General features: G+C 34.8%; 1 protein-coding gene across 12 annotated transcripts in view; it reads right to left on the bottom strand.

The window, feature by feature from the left end:
* ERC1 (ELKS/RAB6-interacting/CAST family member 1) overlaps positions 1–19,853 on the bottom strand; it is a 327,147-nt gene that overhangs the window by 227,451 nt on the left and 79,843 nt on the right. For all 12 annotated transcript variants that reach the window (XM_074269366.1, XM_074269372.1, XM_074269370.1 and 9 more), the window contains exons 4-5: positions 6,129–6,203; positions 626–781 (exon numbers count right to left, since the gene is read on the bottom strand). In XM_074269366.1, coding sequence (XP_074125467.1) covers positions 626–781; positions 6,129–6,203 — 231 coding nt within the window. The remainder of the gene's footprint in view (positions 1–625; positions 782–6,128; positions 6,204–19,853) is intronic.

Below are 19,853 nucleotides of genomic sequence, written 5' to 3'. Positions count from 1 at the left end.
AATCATTCTAATTAGTCTTCTAGTATTTAGATCAATCAAAGTGGAATGTTTGGGCCTTAAGCAAGAATAAAATCATGCTTGCACTGACTGAAAACTGGTATGCTTTGTTACTACCTATTTTGTTATGTAATACTCCAGTAACTAGACAGAATGAGAATGGAGATAAATTACCCATTAAATGAAACTTCCTCTCAAGAGGATGTAGTTTGTAGTTTTCCTTAGAAAAATTATTCCAGCCTATTGAGCACTGTAATAATTCACAAGAAAAGTAAAACATTATATTGTTTTATAAACTGTGGAAAGCACAGGTAGACATGTTTCTAAGTCAATCCAAATCTACTGAAAAAATTGAGAAATGCTGAATTTGTCAAATGTACACTAAGCCACATGAGGGTAATTTTATTTGAAAACACATTAATACATTACATCAATTAATAATTGTATCCATTCAGCAATTCTCTCCTCAATACTGAGTTAGTTTCAGAGCCTGAAATTAATATTTATGCTTTTCTGAAGCAATATAAAAATAGGATAGAACTGTTCTCTTTGATCAGTAAGGAAGACATCTTATGTTCTACCCAATGAAGTAAATTGTTTAGGGAGATTGAAAATGACATCCCATTACCTTGTTTTTCATAAATTTGGAATGGCTGCGATATACTTCCATTTGTTTCATTTCTTCCTCACGTTCTTCTGTGCTCAAAGCTCCATTGGATTTCAGCATCTGGATTTCTTCCTCCAAATCTCGGAGCCCACGTTCCATGGAGGATATTTTTGAGTCCTGACAGGAATAGAACAGTCATGTGGTTAAAATAAGTCAAATTAAGAATCCCTTAAATAGATTAACAAGCAGAATTCATTCATCATATTTGAATACAACGAAGACATTAATTCCTACTCTGTGAAGACCTCCAAGCTAGATGCTAAGAAGGAAAATACAATGAATAAATGGCAAGGAAGGCAGTAATAATTGAAATTTACATAGAAATTTTAAGATTCATAAAGCCATTCAGAAATGGCTTTATATGCCATTAGAATCTTACAATTACCCTATGAGTTAAGTACTACAAGTATTACTATTTTCATTTTACAGAGGGAACCATAAAAGGTCAGAAAGTTTAAGTAATTTGACCATATTCATGCAATCAGTGTCAAACCCAGGTCTCTTGTGAATAATCAGAGAGTTCATTCCACTGCACCACAATGTCTCAAAAAAAAAAAAAAAAAAAAAAAAAAAAAAAAAAAAAAAAAAAAAAATCCAGACAAAAAACAAAGTCTATGAAAAGATACAAAAAGAAGAGATGGTGTGTCAAATATAAGGAACACTCAAAAAATCATTTTGCCCCCAAAGACTATAGTGTATAAAGAAAAATAATGTGAAATAAGGTAATAAAGGTTGGCACCAAGTTATAAAGAGCTGTAAATGCCAAACAGAGGAGTTTGTATTTGCTTTTATAGGTAAAAAAAAAGCCACTAGAGTTTTCTGACTAGGGGAATCATATGGTGACTTAAGAAAGTGACTTGGTTATTTAAAGAAAATCACTTTAGTAGATGGATTGGGGTCAACAAAATCACCAGAGATACTTCGCAATAAAATAAAATTAACTTGGAAAAATAAAAGGTTAAAATTATCCACAGATAAGGGCTAAAAAAAAATACAAATAAATAGAGAATGGCACATTTCACAAAAATAATAAAGTAGTAGGATTTGGGTTATTTTTTTTTTAAATGAAGATCAATGGAATGTTTTCATTTTCTTGTTCTCCCTTCTAACCTCTGTATCAGTTTATATGTCTTACTATGTTTCACTAAACATCCCAGATTCATAATTTCTTACTGTATAAAATCATAATACTCATATTCCACAATTTCAGAATAAAAGAAATATGGCTTAGAACATCTGAGGAGATGAGGATTTTGGTGCAAATACAACTATATTATCAAACAGAACAACAAAAGGAAGAATTTAAGGTGGTAAACAAGGTTGAAGTCGAAACTAAAGAGGTGATGTTATTTAGAATAGGGATGAGAACTAACACGTAGAGACAAGGGACAGAGTTCTGTAATTTCATTTTTATTAGAAATTCCCAGGTAACAAATCACCTCCTACAAAGCAAGTGCTGCCTTCTCTGAAATTCAAATTCTTAAAGAGCTGTCTAGGGCATCTGAGAGATTAAGTGATATGACCAAAGACAGGTCTCAAGCCCAGGTCTTCCAGGTTCAGAGGCCAACTTTTTAGCCACTATATTTTGCCTCTCATTTAACATACAATAGCTATTTAATAGATGCTACTTTAATTAAGCTGAATCACTCCTCCAAAAAGGGTAATCAAATCAGATTTTTCACAATGTATCTTTTGATTTTCATTTACAAGAAAACCTTTCCCTTATCTCTTGCTTAGTCAATCAACAATCACTTATTAAGCAATTACATATATATGCACCACACAGAACACTGGTACCCAGTCTGAAAAATCTGAGTTCAAATCCAGTCTCAGACAACAGTTTAGTGACCCTAGGCAAGTCACTTAACTGTTCACTGCCTTGGTTTCTTCATCTGTCCAATGGGTAACAATATCTTCTTCCCATGTTTGTTATGAGGATAAGATGAAAATATCTGTGTACAACTTAAAGGACTATATATATGTTTAAATATTTAAGCAGAAGATTGTAACATGCTCTGATGTTAAAAAAAAAAATTCTGAATCAATTCATTACCTCCCTATATCTAAAGAAACATAATAGCAACTCCCAAAACCATTCCAATTAAAACTGTTTCAATCTTTGCCGAAAAACAGTATGCAGTGACCATGATGTAATTACAAATTCTGCTCACTAAGGTTCTGAACTCTGTATCTAAAATTTTTGGGTGAAGAGACAGCTTCTAGTTCATTAAAAGCAAGTTGCTTCTTGTAGCAAACTAAATAAAGCTCTCATCACTAGAAATTTCCTTTTAAATAACTATTAACTTCTCAAAACATATATCATTGTCGCTCAAATTCTTAATCTTGGTAGATAAATTGCTTCAGACTAAATGAATATAAATATGAATCCTATTGTGGTGCTGACATGATTAGTGTCAACAATGATAAGAACCAACAATATGAGGAGGCAATTTCTCAATCACCACTAATTCTCAACCCGCAGAGACTCCAAAAAGAATTATGTCACATCTAATAGGAATTACAGCTGGAACCATATAATAGAAAGTAAAGAAGAGACAAAAGTAAAATCCATATGAAGTAGCATTAAAGAGTGTCAATCCTTAAAGGAGCAAACTCACCCTATTCCTTTCCCAAATCAGCCTCCAATGCTTTCGGCAGGAATGCACAAAATGGCCAGCTGTTTTGTCCCTAGGCCCACATTCAGATGCCCTCCTGCTATAGAGATTATTTCTAGTATGTTCCACAATGTGCCCATGCCTCAGCCCAAAACAAGCAACAGATTCTGCACAGTCACACTGGAGATGAAAGGGTAAGAGGGGAAGTATGCTGTGTTCTGCCTGGGATAACCCTTAAGTTAAGGACACCCCAATTTGGAGAGTATATTGTGTGGAACACTTAAAAAATCAGTCACAACTAAATGCAGACTGAAGAGAACAAAAGAATAATTATTTATACACTACACTGCTAAGACAACTTAAAGACTTAAAAAAATTCTGATTGATAAAGTGATCAACCAAGACTAGTGGTAAAGCATGCTAGCTACCTTTTTGAAAGAAAAATGATGAACTTGGAGTACAAAATAAGATGTTTTTGGTCACTGTGGGAATTAATAACTTGACTGCACATACTTCTTAAAATAATTTTGTTTTTCTTATTTTTCCAATAGGATAGGTGGGAAATAAAATACCTTTATTAATTGTAAAATTGATTTTTTTTTTTTTTTAAAGCAGCAGCTATTTCAAAGAAAGCCCGGAGAGCTAAAAAAGGAAAGAGCAAGTGGACCAGAGTGAATGACTAAACTGGCTAAAAGGAAATGGGATTAAAATCCAGTAAGAAGTCTTATGTTTTTAGTGGTTAAATAGTATCATGTTACTTAGGACAGGGACAAAGGCATAAAAATACTCAATCCCCAAAAGTAGAAAGGCTGAGGCAGCTCTACAACTTACTCCTAAAAGTACTACCACAAGCAAAAGGAAAAGTGTCAGAAAGTGAGTGACAAAGGGTAATAACAAAAAAAGCTAAAACATAAATGATTTGGAGAGGAAGAAAATTCAATAAAAATCTGGAGCATGAGAAAATAACTCAATAGAGAAGATCCTAAAATTAGATTACATAACTCCTTTAACAAGTATTATATGACAAAGGAAAGTGAAAAACCTTATGCAACAAGATCTTAAGGAATCTTAGCAGAATATAGAATAAGATATTCTAGAATGATTAAAGAAAATGAAAATCAAAAAAGAAGAAATGAGCAATATGGTTAAGCTACTTTATAGCTCTTAAGGCAGAGTTTAAAAACTCAACTTACACATTAGGAAAAAACTGATTCACAATTGAGTTTTTCCAAAGAAAGGGAAGATAGATTAACATATTTCTAACATTAAAAGACTGTCATAAGGCAGAAGAGAACCAAAAGGCAACAATGTTAAAGGAACACATTATTTCCATAAAAGCCAAAAAAACTACAGACTTAAGAAACAAAATATGCAAAGAAAGCTTAACTGTCCCACTACAGGAACCATGACAAATGAAAAAAAAATTTTTTAAACATACCACCATGGACACAATGAGGAAAAGAAAAAAAAAAAAAAAAAAAAAAAAAGCCCAGACCCCTCCTGAATGCAAAAAACAAAGCAGCAAGCTAAAGAGAATCCACACATTGACTCAAAAAGAACCCAAAAATAACAAAAAAAAAACCCCAAAAAATAAAAAAAAAACCTTGCATATTCCAAACTCCAAAACAAGAAAAGTTAACTATCACAATAACAATGACAAATAACAAATCTGGCAAACATATAGGAAAAATGAAAATTATAAATTTAAAAATGATTAATGTTATAGGGATTTTTTTAAAGAGCAATAAGGAATTAAGCTAACAGAAAAAATACTAGCAGAATTTTTAATCTGGCTCTATGGAACCCCAAGAATGAACCTAAGATTCAATATCTATACAATAAAAAGATTGCATTCTAATAGTCAATAATTTAGTACCTCCAACCTGTAGTGGATGGTGAAAAAGTTAAAGCTGAGGCCAATAGAATCATTTTTTGAAGATTTTTTGTTTTTTAAAGAAACCCATATTCAATTCTACTCCTATTTGACTTCCCAGCAAATCTTCTAATTCCACGCTCCATTAATTATGCATCTGAGATATTTCCATAAAAGGCCAGACTAAAATAAATATATCACTGATTAGGAAATTATTCCCCATGGATAGCACTAATTAATCAATTTAAATTTTTTTTCAAAACAAAAGATTAAAATATAACAGTATTCAATTATTTAATGAAAAAACTGATATGTCAACTATAAAACATTTTCCCAAATCAAAGAATATGTATTAAGAGGGTGAACAGGAATTGTGCTCAGCTTTGGCTCTGTTTTGTTTTTTGTTTTTTTACAAAAGTTGAAGGCTACATATAATTGAGATGATGCTTTAAAATTAACACTGAATTTGGAGTCAGGTGACCTATGTTCAAATTCCAGCTCTTTAAGAGAAAGGCAAGTCATTTAAATTCTCCATGCCTCATATTTCTCTTCTTTAAATTACACAGTTGGAATAGATGATTTTATCATTCTTTCTACCATAGAATATATATAGAATCTCATAAATCAGCTTGGGAAATAAGACAAATACATGAATATTCTAATCCATTCATTTAAATCAAAAGAGATACTATATAAAAAGTATATAGTATTAAAATCTAAAATTTTACAAAGAATTTGTAAATATTGGTTATTATTAATATAATTAAGTGCTTGTGTAACATTTTTAACTTAATCTAATTACCACCTATATCAAAAAAATAACAAAATTGCATTATTTTAAAATATTTTATAATTCAACCTTTATTTTTAACCAAATGGTAATAATTTCCCCCTTCATTAGTAAATTTGTAAGGTTTTCCTTTTTATTAGCTCTAAAAAGAGAGTATTCTGTATCAACTGAAAACGTGAATCTCACCTTCATTTCAATAACAGTTTGCAGAGCTTTTGTTTTAGCAGAATCAGGAGCATTCTCAAACCTCCGATGCATTTCCTAAATAAGAGGAAAAACAATATGTAAGCCCAAATGAAATTTGCAACATCACCATTTCACAAAAAATAAATAGAATTTTTCTTTAGAGAGAAAAGTGATTATACAAGACATCTCTCCAGTTAACTTTTAAACTAACTTTCCACCATACATTTCCAATCCCTGCTGCTCCAATTAACTTATTCGCTAAAGCACAGAGAGTTCATGTCTCTAAGAAACAGTTTATCAAAAGCTTTTTTGTTTCTCATAAACTTGATTTTGCAAAAAAAAAAATAATAATACCAACAGTAATATAACAAAAAGAAAAAGGTGTTCTGTGAGAAATACTTCCCTTTTTTTGTAAAGGAGAAAAAATGAAACAACCACATTTATATTTTGCAGCAACTGTGAAAGAATTCATGTTGATATCCCACTCTATAGCATCCATACTCCAAGAAAAATGTTATTTTATGTAAATAAGTAATCTGCTTATGTATAGAATCAATAGAAAAATGTGACTCACCAAGAAATATCTCGGGTAGGTTAACTTTTGGAAAGTTAGAAATACCTACATTTTATTTCTATACAATGTAAAAAAGCATCACCTATCATACTACAAGTATGCTTTGGATAATGGCTAAGAATGACATTAAAATGAGGACCTCAGAGTTTTAAAGCAAGGCTATTGATATTTTCTCTGCTTTCAGAGATGTAAAATTTGCATATAATCATGTATTGCAATACAATATTGCAAATAAAGCAGATCAAGTGATTTAACATGATTTACAAGGCTGATGCTACAATAATGAAAGTTCATATTTACACAGTAAAATATAGTTTATAAAGTGATTTCTTTTTTTTTTTTTCCTGAGACTGGGGTTAAGTGACTTGCCCAGGGTCACACAGCTAGAGCGTGTTAAGTGTCTGACACCAGATTTGAACTCAGGTCCTCTTGAATTCAGGGCTGGTGCTCTATCCACTGCACCACCTAGCTGTCCTCATAAAGTGATTTCTTCAAAATAAGGCTATAAGAAGACAGGACTCCAAGTCTAAGCATCAATACATCATGTAATGTCACTTGAGGGATTTGACTTATTAACAACCAATACTTTGGAGAAGTCTAGAGATCTCTTTTTTTCCCCTAAAGCCTCCATTTCAAGGCTTAACCTCTAAAGGATATTGCCGATAATGAGACTGAATTAACTTCTCAATCTTCTTCAGATCCCACCTTGATGGGGAAGTCCTTAGTATACTATACAAGTATTTGTAGTATTTGTATGGAGGGGATAAATTCTTTGAATAGCTTGCCCAGGCTGGATATTCTATAAGTAAGGTATTCTATGTTACCCCAGCACTTCATTAAAATATGTCTACTTCAGACTATAATAGGTTCAGAATGGATTGCCATGTTCAGGAATATCTATATCTACTCTTCCAAGGACACTTAAATTGCAAGTCTATCACCACAACTCATCTTTGGCATTGAAGAGTACCATTGACACATATTAATGGTAATATGCTAGTATTATTAATAAAATGATTAAGTAGTCAGAAATTATGTCTCTCAACTATAAGATACTAGGAAACAAAGAAAATAAGTACAAACAAATAAGATGTTCTGAACAACATTTGCAGATAAAGACTGCTAACAGATAAGTTTTATCAACAAATTTTTTATTTCAAGAAATTCCTCATAATACACTCATTGTATCATGAGAACCACATAATCAAGATTCGGTTTCCAATTCTACTTAGAATGAAAAAGTTAGAGGAAAGAATTCTGGGAAGATGGTAGAATAGGTCAGAAAAACCCAAACTCTCCAGATTTCCCCCATAAACAAGACAAAATTCCAACACAGATAAACACAAAATTGTTAAAAACAAATAAGAGTTGGAGTAAAAGAATAGTACTCCTAAGGCAATCAAAATATCTGGGGGGGAAAAAAAGATATCAGGACAAAAGTTTGTACCCCCAGGCTAGTTCCAACAGCAAACAGTGAAAGTCCTGGGGTTATCTGTGTTGGAAAGCAGTCTCAGCTCTAGCCACAAAAACTTTCACTTACTAGACAGTGTGAGAAGTCAAGGGGTCTGAGTCAGGGAAGATTCTGTAAGACATTGAACTTTCGATGATAAGGAATATCAGCCTACCTGTGCTGCTGAGATGCAGTCCTGAGTGAGAAAGAACCAGGACATAGCTTGTAATGCAAGCACAGTGGGGCAGGGAAGCTGGTGGCTCCAGGCAGTTAGTTATAAGAGAATGGAGTTCTTAGTTTGGATTCCAGGCCAAAGGGGAGAACTGAAGGAGGACCTGAGCCTAGAGACACCATCCCTTAGGACTAGAAGTGATTACACTAACAATCTGATAAATGACAGGCCCCAACCACAGAAAATCACTGTGGGAATAGGGAAGATCAAGGCTCATCTTCAAAGAAGATATTGAAATAAAAACAGCCTCTCCTATATTAAAGAGTAACATTAGATGGTTACCTGTCTAAAAAAGAAAACATGTAAGAACTTTAAAAAGCCTTAAAAATCAAGTGAGAGATTAAGGAAAAACTTTAAAAAATTTATCTAGGAAAGAAAAAGATTATACAAAGAAAGTCAACCAATTAGAAAAGGAGATCCAGATTCTTAAAGATTCTAGAGCAAAGGCAAGGGCAAGCCACTTGGATTTTAAGCGACTAAGAAATAACAAAACAGAATATAAAGAATGAAAAAATAGATGAGAATGTGAGACATCTTATAAGAAAAACAACAGATCTGGAGAACTGATCAAGAAGAAAAAAGATCAAGAACAAAAAAATAAAAATAATAGGACTTCCATATAATAATAGTTATTATTATATCTTGAAAAAATTATATCAATTATATAATAATTATACAAAAATAATTATTTTAAATAAAATTTATATCATAATATAATATATTGATATTGTTATTAATATAAATATTATTATATTTTTATAATATAATATAATAAATAATAGAGAAAATTGTCCCAAATTATTAGAATAAGAAGGGAAAGTAGAAATAGAAAAAACTCACCAATCACCACCTGAAAGGGATCCTACAAGGAACATCATTACCAGATTTCAAAACCTCCAAAACAAGGGAACAACAAGGAAAAAAATTTCCTATATAATGGAGTCACAATTAGAATACACAGATTTAGCGGTAGCTATATTAAAACAAAAGAACTAAGGTTGCAGCAAAGTTAAGCATAATCCTGAACCAAAAAAAAAAAAAAAAAAAAAAAAAAGGACATTAAATGAATTACCACACTTTCATTATTGTTGCTTAAAAAAAAAAAAAAAAAAAAAAAAAAACACCCCTGAACTTAATAAAAAAATTTGACATACTATCCAAGAGAAATATAAGGTGAACATCAAAGATTAACTTGAAGGGACTCAATAAGGACAAACGTTTTATATGTGTAAATATAAATCTTATGTCTAAGATTGTCATTAGCAATTGGGTAATTCAAAAGACTGGGGTAGAACCGAGTATGATGTGATTCTAAAAAGCAAAACCAGGTAGGAAAAGGTAAAAGGAGTAATTTATGTTTCTTTTAAAAAAGAGTAATTGTTATGAGTTATATGAGGTATAAGAGCAAGAAATGACACAAGAATCAGATGGGGAATGAGGATTGGCAGTTCTGGAATCCTATCACATTAGGAATGGATTAAAGAGACATCTCTAGACAAGTATAAAAATCTGCATTTATTAAGAAATATGAAGGGGAGAAATTAGGATAACAGGTGGGAATGTAGAAGAAGCATGGATTAATAGGAATGGGATAAAAAGGGAAAGGAAAGAAGGGGATAAGGAGGTAGATTAAGTAACAGCAAGGTAAGGTAACACTCAAACATCAAAATGATCAAGAATAAAATTCATTAGGAAAAAAAAAAAAAAAAAGGAGGAGTAGAAGGCAGCTAGGTGGTGCAGTGGATAGAGCACCAGCCCTGAAGTCAGAGAGGGAATGTAAAGAGAGAAATAGGGCCAGGACAGAGTCTTAGGAAAAATTTAGAGGTAATGTGTGTAATCTGATGGATAAGCCAGCAAAGTAGGGTGACAAGGAGTGATTGAATAGGTAGAAGGAGAACCAGGAACAAGTAGTGTCACAAAAGCCCAGAGCCTATCCAGGAAGAGAAGATGGTAAACAGTATCAAATGCAGCAGATAAGCAAAAAAGGAGGACTTAAAAAAAAAAAAAAAAAAAAAAAGACCAAAAAATTTACCAATGAAGAGAACACCAGCAACTTTGAAAAAATAGTTTCATTTGAGTTATGAGGTCAGAAGCCAGAATGCAATAGGACTGAGGAATGAATATGAAAAGGAGGAAGCAAGAAGTGTAGATTGCCTTTTCTAGGAGTTTACCTGAAAAAAGGAAATAGAGGATAACTTGAGGGGGTAATATGGTATGAGGAAAGGTTTCTTGTTTTTGTTTTAAAAAGGTTAAAGGAAGACAGGCATTTTTGAAGGCAATAGGGAAATAATCAGTAAATAAAAAGAGGCTGAAGACTAGAAAGAGTTGGGATAACTAAGGAAGTAATCTGCTAGAAAAGGCAAGAGAAAATATGACTGATATGCAAGCAAATCTCCTTAATATGGGAAACTGGAGTGAATATGAATAAGTTGGCTGTGCAATTCTAAATCATCTAAAGAATTTCTGGTGCATCCAATCATTCTTTTCAAATTCTCTTTTTCCTTCACAGTAGCAGTTTCTCCTTTATGCCTTAAGAGTTTCATTCTATCCAGCCATTCTGGAGAGCAATCTGGAATTATGCCCAAAAAGTTATCAAACTGTGCATACCCTTTGACCCAGCAGCGCTATTACTGGGATTATATCCCAAAGAAATACTAAAGAGCGGAAAGAGACATATATGTGCCAAAATGTTTGTGGCAGCTCTTTTTGTTGTAGCTAGAAACTGGAAGATGAATGGATGTCCATCAGTTGGAGAATGGTTGGGTAAATTGTGGTATATGAAGGTTATGGAATATTATTGCTCGGTAAGAAATGACCAGCAGGAGGAATATAGAGAGGCCTGGAGAGACTTAAATCAACTGATGCTGAGTGAAATGAGCAGAACCAGAAGATCACTGTACACTTCAACAACAATACTGTATGAGGATGTATTCTGATGGAAGTGGAAATCTTCAACATAAAGAAGATCCAACTCACTTCCAGTTGATCAATGATGGACAGAGGTAGCTACACCCAGAGAAGAAACACTGGAAGGGGAATGAAAATTGTTAGCACTAATATCTGTCTGCCCAGGTTGCATGTACCTTCGGATTCTAATGTTTATTGTGCAACAAGAAAATGATATTCGCACACATGTATTGTACCTAGATTATATTGTAACACATGTAAAATGTATAGTATTGCCTGTCGTCGGGGGGAGGGAATAGAGGGAGGGGGGGTAATTTGGAAAAATGAATACAAGGGATAATATTATAAAATATATATATATATATATATATATATATATATATATATATATATATATATATATATATATAATAAAAAAAAAAAAGTTTCATTCTAAAAAGTTTCACATATCTCTTCACAGCAAGCTTTCCCAGAAGATTCTGGATCCATAGGATCCAACCTATGCTTTATCTGAACCTTTTGACTTCTGTTCTTCCAAAATGGAAATTGCACGTTAGAGAAATAAACTCAAAGACAATCTGTCACAAAGTTTGAAAATAAATATTTCCCACGAATGTGTCTTCATTTACATCATAGGAACCTAGTGAGAATCAAACCCAGAATAATTCTTTCATTCTTCCATTTTTTTGAAGGATAAAATTATAATTAAGTAAAGTCAAAAGTTAAGGACTGCTTTTAGCAGATTCCCAAATAATTTAATGCCATCATCAATGATCCCATGTAAAGTAGTAATTACTTTCCTAAACTCACTTTTTTTTCCTAGCCAGGTAGATTAGAACATTCTTGATGATGTCACTTATCTTGCTCTCTGGCTCCCAGATTACCTTACATGAACAGATAGTCCAAATACATAATGCAAATTACAGGGGGAAAAATGCAGAAATGAAGGGACCATAGTATACAAAATCATAAACTATATTATAAAGTACTATTCATAAATAATATTTGCTAGTGGTTAAAAAAAATTAGAAAAGAAGTACAGAAGAAAAAAACCTCAGACAATTTAGGAGAATGGGAGAATGTCAGGAAAAGAAGAAAGTAGTTTGGCAGAAATTTAGAGTTAGCTGTTGAAATCAATAAACCACTGCTTGAAAAACCAAAGTATATAAACTGAGAAATAATCTCTTATTTGAAAGCACTACCAGAAAAACTGGAAAGTAGGTGACAAAAATTAAGTTTTAAATTCAGTATCTTTTTTTTTATCCCCCTGAGGCTGGGGTTAAGTGACTTGCCCAGGGTCACACAGCTAGGAAGTGTTAAGTGTCTGAGACCACGTTTGAACTCAGGTCCTCCTGAATTCAAGGCTGGTGCTCTATCCATTGCGCCACCTAGCTGCCCCTAAATTCAGTATCTTACAATAAACACTATAGAATGAATATATGCCTTGCATATTAAGAGATTTAGCACAGAAAAACCAGAAGAGAACCAGATCAGTTAGTTTTTCACAGCTACAGATAAGTGAAGTCTTCATCAAATAAGGGACAGAGATCACACAGAAAAGATAAAATAATTTTGAATGTGTGAAAATGAAAAGCTATTACATGTATAAAATATTTATTTTGTTCAGTTTATTAGGGTTAAAGTTAGCAATGATAATGGAAGGTGTCAAGTATATATATTTAGTTACATAGATATAAATATATATATATACACACACACATACATACACACATATAGACATAAAAATGTGAATAAAATACCTTTGATGAGAGTGTGATTTATAAGAAAAGAGACAATACTGATATAAAACCAAGAGGATTTTTTCCAATGGATAAATGGTCAATAGATATAAACAAACAGCTCTTAAAAGAACTAAAAACTACCAACTATATAAAAGACTGTACCAAATCACTAATAAGAGAAATGTATATTGTAACCACTCTGAGGTTTTACCTTATCCAATAATCTGGCAAAGATGATAAAAGAAGGAAATGGTGAATGTTAGAACAATTGGGTTTTTAAAAAAAATTTAATAGTATTTTATTTTTTCTAAACACATGTAAAGATAGTTTTCAACATTTAACTTTGCAAAACCTTGTTTCAAATTTTTCTCCGTTTCCTCCAACCCTTCTTCTCCCCAAGACAGCAAGCAATCCAAGACAGATTAAACATATGCAATTTTTCTAAATACATTTCCATATTCTTCATACTGTGCAAGAAAAATCAGATTAAAAGGGGAAAAACAAAACAAAACAATAAAACAAAACTAAATTTTAAAAAAAAAAGTGAAAATATTATGTTTTGATCCACATTCAGTCTCCACAGTTTTCTCTTTGGATGGGGAAGGATCTTTGCATTAAAAGTCTATTGGAAAACTGGGGGGAAAAATTTTACATTCAAAGGTTCTGATAAAGGCCTCATTTCTAAAATATATAATTGACTCAAATTTATAAGAATTCAAGCCATTCTCCAATTGATAGATGGTCAAAGGACATGAATAGAGTTTTCAGATGAAGAAATTGAAACTATTTCTAATCATATTAAAAGGTGCTCCAAATCAGTATTGATCAGAGAAATGGAAATTAAGATACCATTACACACCTTGGCTAAGATGACAGGAAAAGATAATGATGAATATTGGAAGGGATGTGGGAAAACTGGGACACTGATGCATTGTTGGTGGAACTGTGAACAGATCCAACCATTCTGGAGAGCGATTTGGAACTATGCCCAAAAAGTTATCAAGCTGTGCATACCCTTTGACCCAGCAGTGCTACTACTGGGCTTATATCCCAAAGAGATCTTAAAGAAGGGAAAGGGACCCACACACATGTGCAAAAATGTTTGTAGAAACCCTTTCTGTAGTGGCAAGAAAGTGGAAACTGAGTGGATGCCTATTAGATTCTTACTAAGTGCTAAGTCGGTACTTGGCAATTCTCTAGTTCCGGCCTTTACTAGGAGTTTTACTTGTGAACTCCTGGGGGAGGAGCTTGCATGCTTAGGAGGAGCAAGTTCATTGGTTGAAGTAATTTTTCCCAGAAGCCCTTGTGTTATCCCACGCCCATTCTCTGGGAGAATAAAAGAAGGTGGCACTCCAGAGATAGAGAGTCTCTGTTCTAGGTCAGAGTTAGAGCGGCTCTCTGGAGGAGAGAGAGAGAGTCTCTTGTCTGGGCCAGACTTGAGGTGGCTCTCTGGAGGAAAAAGTCTCTAGACCAGAGAGCAATCGGCAGTTTCTGGAGACAACAGTATGTTATAGATGCCCATCAACTGGAGAATGGCTGAATAAATTATGGTATATGAACATTATAGAATATTATTGTTCTTTAAGAAATGACCAGCAGGATGATTTCAGAAAGGCCTGGAGAGAATTACATGAATTGATACTAAGTGAAATGAACAGAACCAGGAGATCATTATATAAGGCAACAATAAGACTATACAATGATCAACTCTGATGGATGTGGCTCTCTTCAACAAAAGATGATTCAAACCAGTTCCAATTGTTCAGTGATGAAGAAAGCCATCTACACTCAGAGAGAGAACTGTGAGAACTGAATGTAGTTCATAACATAGCATTTTTACTCTTTTTGTTGTTGCTTGCTTGCATTTTATTCTGCTGCTGCCACTTTTTTTTTTCTGGTTTGATTTGATTTTTTCTTGTACAGCAAGATAATTGTATAAATATGTATGCATATATTGGATTTAACATATATTTCTATCATGTTTAACATATATTGGACTACTTCCCATCTGGGGAGGGCATGGGGGGAAGGGAGGGAAAATCAGAACACAAGGTTTTACAAGGGCTAATGTTAAAGAATTGTCCATGCATATGTTTTGGGGGGAAAAAAAACTTTAATAAATTTTTAAAAGTCTATTGGAATTGCCTTGAATCACCTCATTGTTCAAAAGAATCAAGTCCATCACAGTTGATCATCACATAATCTAATTCCTACATACAATGTTTTCTTGGTTCTGCTCACTTTACTTCACATCAGTTCATTTATTTCCAGGCTTTTCTGAAATTAGCCTGTCCATCATTCTCATACAACAAAAATATTCTGTTACATTCATATACCATAACTTAGTCATTCCACTACTGATGGTCGTTTCTTCAATTTCTAATTTCTTGACATTACAAAAAGGGCTCCTAAATTTTTTTGCACATGTGGATCTTTTCCCTCTTTTATGAACTCTTTGAGATATAGACCCGGAGAGACAACATTGAAACAAAGGGTATGCACAGCTTGTCAGCCCTGTAGGCATAGTTCCTAACTGCTCTCCAGAATATTTGGATCATTTCAGAACTCCACCATCAATGCATTAGTGTCCCAGTTTTCTCACACCTCCTCCAAATTGTTGGAATTGTTGAAAGACAAGAGCAATAATATAAAACTGGTAGAGTTAGGAATTGACCCAATAAAAACAAAAATTCAATTCAAAAATATTTTCAGTTTAGATCAATCTTGAAGTTCCAAATGGATATACAAGTTTTTTAATATAATGTGATCTTTCATAACTTTGCTTAAGAGAAATAGGTATAACCTATAAGGTATAGGTATAAGATTAAGATGAAAGAAGACATAGGAGACAAAAATAAACATTTTTAAAATTTATCTTGGCGCATAATTTTATTGGTGTGAGAAATTCCCTCCAACAATACAACTTACACCCATTGCTGTTGGTTCTTCTTTATGAGGCTAAATGGGATAATCTAAGCTCTCCTATAAGATAACCATTCAAAAACTTGAACACAGTTACAAACAATGCTTTACAAACCTTAAACACTCTATGAAATCAACTATTATTATTGTAAACTTTCTTTTTTTATTCATTGTATCCTGAATGGTTCCAAGAAGCAATAGAATGTGTAGCAGGCAAATGCTGGTTAAAACAACAACAATAACAACAACAAAAACAAAAACAAAACAAAACAAAACATCTCAGGAGGTGGGCTGAGACAGGTTGAAGGTAACTAATAGGCTTTAAAATACATAAGCGATAAGGCAGTTGGATGGCTGCATGGACAGAGCACCTATCTTGGAGTCAAGAAGACCCAAGTTCAAATCCAGCCTCAGACACATAATACTAGCTGTGTGACCCTGGACAAGTCACTTAACCCCAATTGCCTCACCAAAATCAACCAATCCACCAAACCACAGGTGAGTTAAAGATTCAATGGATAAAAAGACTTCCTCCAAAAGAATGGGCAAATGAGAACATTTTACTCCAAAGACCATGAAGGCAGAAGATGCTGTGGTACAGAGGAAGACTAGTTCAATTGGTAAGAATTACCTGGACAGGGGACTGCAGTCTCAAAGGAAAAGCTTTTATTGTCATACAAAGCAGCATGGGACCATGCAATACCAGGGGACTGGTTGGTCTAAGAGGGTATTCCAGGAAAAAAGTAAGGGCACAAGGGGGAGATGTTTACTCTTTGCTCATTAGTTAGACCTTCTTAAGAAAGAGTGGGTAGAGTGACTGTTGGAATGAGCATTGCAGACTTAACCCTACAGAATGTTTACGGGCAAAAGTGCTGTTGACAAGATTCTTTCATTTACCCAGGATGTAGTGGGTATTGAGATGGTACCTATCCCCTTAACCTTCCCCTGGCAAGTGGGAGGAACTGAATTCTTATCCATGGAACCTTTCAAAAGGAAGACTTTAAGTTGGGAAATCTGAACTGACCAGCTAAGCTATCTGCACTCTCGATAGGGACTGGGGGGAGCAGGAATGCAGGAAGAGCAGATATCGGCCAAAGTTGTAGAGACATTGCTCATAAGAGTCCCATTTTTAGGATTCGCTAAAAAAAATAAAATGAGAGAGACTCCTCAAGGAATAGAGGAGAACATGGGGGATCTCAGTAAGGAGTGTCTTAGGTCCTAGGAAGGTGAATCCGAGTTATCTACCTCAGTGGGGAGATCTATAAGGCCTATATAGATCTTTAGATCATGAAGATTATCTTTTTCAGGTATTATGCAGTCTGAGTATTTAAAAGGGGAGCTGGTGAGACTTAGGTTAATCTCACCCCATGCAAAGGGTGAAATGGGACTTATCCTTATAGAGTTAGGATTGCCAGGGTAGAGCCAACAGGAGATTAAGATGAAGAAGGTATTTGGTGGCACTGGCCAGTAGAAATAAGGCATGAAAGGAGCTATGGAGAGTCAGGCTAGTGAGTAAAAACCATACCCTAATAGGAGGACAGCTCATGATTGTCAATGGGCCTTCCTTGCACCAGTCCCAATAGATGACCACGAAGAAGTGATAAAAAGGGTTAAAAATAGCAAGGAGATAGCAAGAAGCCACAGTTCCTGATTCAGGGGCCATCTCTAATTATGATGCATTTTAAAGGATCTCCCATAGAGGAGATCAAAAAGGCTACGTTTAACAGATGCTCAGGCAGAGCTATCCTACTACAGAGAAGGCAGGTGGGAGGTTTGGTTAGACTGCTCTACCTTTCCAGAGGTTTGAGAGTATCAGGGAGAGTGGAGATAATGTGACTCCTAATGCTTTGGAGACCCCTGGGGTGATTTGGGAGATAGAAGATGGAAAAGAGCCCTTGGGCAGTGCTCTAGGCAGCCTGATCAGCAAGCCAACTGCCATGGGACACTCAAAAGTTGTCAATCTGGAGTCCCTTAACAATGCAAGACAGTAATCTACAAGGAGAGCTGTACAATGGTGAGGAAGTCCATAATTTGAGGACCCTGTTTAACAAGGGGCCCACAGGAGGTTTGGAGGCCTTGTTCTTTCCAGCCCCTTGAGCATGGAGGACATGGAATCTACATAGAGTTCTGTAAGAGTGAAAATAATGTAGCAGATTTGAGGATAGAGCAGATCTTTAGGTTAGGTCAAGGAATTAGGTGCTTACTAGACAGCCTCTAAGATCCCTTTACCTTGAAGATGCACTGAACACAAATGGGGTATAGACAGTAAGAGGTTTTCCAAGATCTATCTTGAAAGCCTCATGTACTAGCTGCTACAAGCAGGAAGGCCAGCCAGAAGTGACCAGATTAAGAGCTTTGAAAAAATAGTCCACCACAGGACAAGGGTCAGGGCCTGCAAACTGGACAAGGACACATAACAACATAAAAATAGAAGAGTTTGGCAAGGTCGGGGAGCTTAAAGTTGGCACTGAAGAAAGGTGGCCCTTTAGATCTCAAAGTGATGTTTCCTGACAGAATCCCCATTCAAGGAGGGAGCTACCTAATGTCCACAAGTGGCTTCATAGAGGGATACAGCAATAGAGCTAAAAAAGGATATCTAGAGCTGGCAACATGCAGCCACACCAAGGAAAATCATCAATTTCTAAGTGACTGGATAGGGAATGGAGAGAATGGCCACAGTTCTGGATGGGGCTTGAAAAGATATTGTTTTGTGGGGTCCTATGGAATATGACATATGAATATGAAGGTTGCGCTGAGGGTAATCAGTATGCCATCTTCCCAAACCTCTGGATTTACAAGATTTTGGAAAGGGGAGACAAGGATGAGGTATATGGGGGCAAGTAGTGCCAGCTGGGAAAAGAATATAAAAATGGGACCAAGCTAAGCATAAGGTTTCAGATGAGCAGAAGACACAGACATTCATGGAAAACCAAAAGCTGACAGACAATAAGGAGATCCTGTGCATTTCCCTGTTCAGGGTTTACCATCTAAATGCACAGAGGACTGAGGAGAGGGAGGTCAGAACAGAGTAAGTATATAATAACTGTAGCTATCAAGGAGGAGGTAGACTTGTCCTGGACATCCAAAGTTACCCTTGGTTCAGCCACAGAGATGTTCAAGAAGGGAGACAGACTTCCTCCAGACTCCTATCAGTCTAAGACTTGAGGGTCTCAGATGCCAGAAAGCTAAATAGCCAGCTTCATATTGCACATCAACCTTGGGGACAGTCCTGTTTCCAGTGTCCCTTGCAATTATAGAGAGGGCAGGGTCCAGGAAATTGCCACATACACAAGGACTTGAGAGAACAGTCTTGGGACCGGTGTCCCATCCTTAGAGAGATGGGAACCATTGGTTCTGGTCACTGACTGCTACTAAAGTGCTAGCCAAAGCCTGAGCCTTCTGTCTAATCCTCCAAACCTTCTACTCCATCTTCCTCAAAGGTCACAACAAGAAGTTTCCAAAAGGGAGTTTGGAGGACCCTTTTTAAGTTTTTGGAGCTTCTGAAAACTGTTCAGAGCTAAATTTGAAAGAAAATACATGGCCAGGATTGTAGACCCTGCCTAGAATTTGGAATCTAGATCGGTGAACTTGACCCAGAATTTGTGCCTCCCGGAGGAAGTGGTAGGATTTTTCTGTGAGTTCTGCAAGATGCTAGTCAGTCTTAAGATCTCACAGTTTCCCAATTCATTCACTTTTCCAATTTGTACACATTTTCATATTATGGATTTACTATTTCCAATCAATCCAATGCCAAAGAAGCAGCAATCTACTCTGTTAGGATTCTTATAAGGTGCTAAATCACTGGAATGGATAAGAGATAATAATTATCTAATTTAGCATGGTTGATCTAATCCTACAAGATGTTATGGGCCAGAACTTGAGACAAGATAATGTACTT

Source organism: Sminthopsis crassicaudata, chromosome 5, assembly GCF_048593235.1.
Source record: "Sminthopsis crassicaudata isolate SCR6 chromosome 5, ASM4859323v1, whole genome shotgun sequence".
In the NCBI taxonomy this organism is placed as follows: Eukaryota; Metazoa; Chordata; class Mammalia; order Dasyuromorphia; family Dasyuridae; genus Sminthopsis; species Sminthopsis crassicaudata.
Note: the sequence above shows the minus strand (reverse complement) of the source record. Positions and strands in the feature narration are given on the sequence as shown.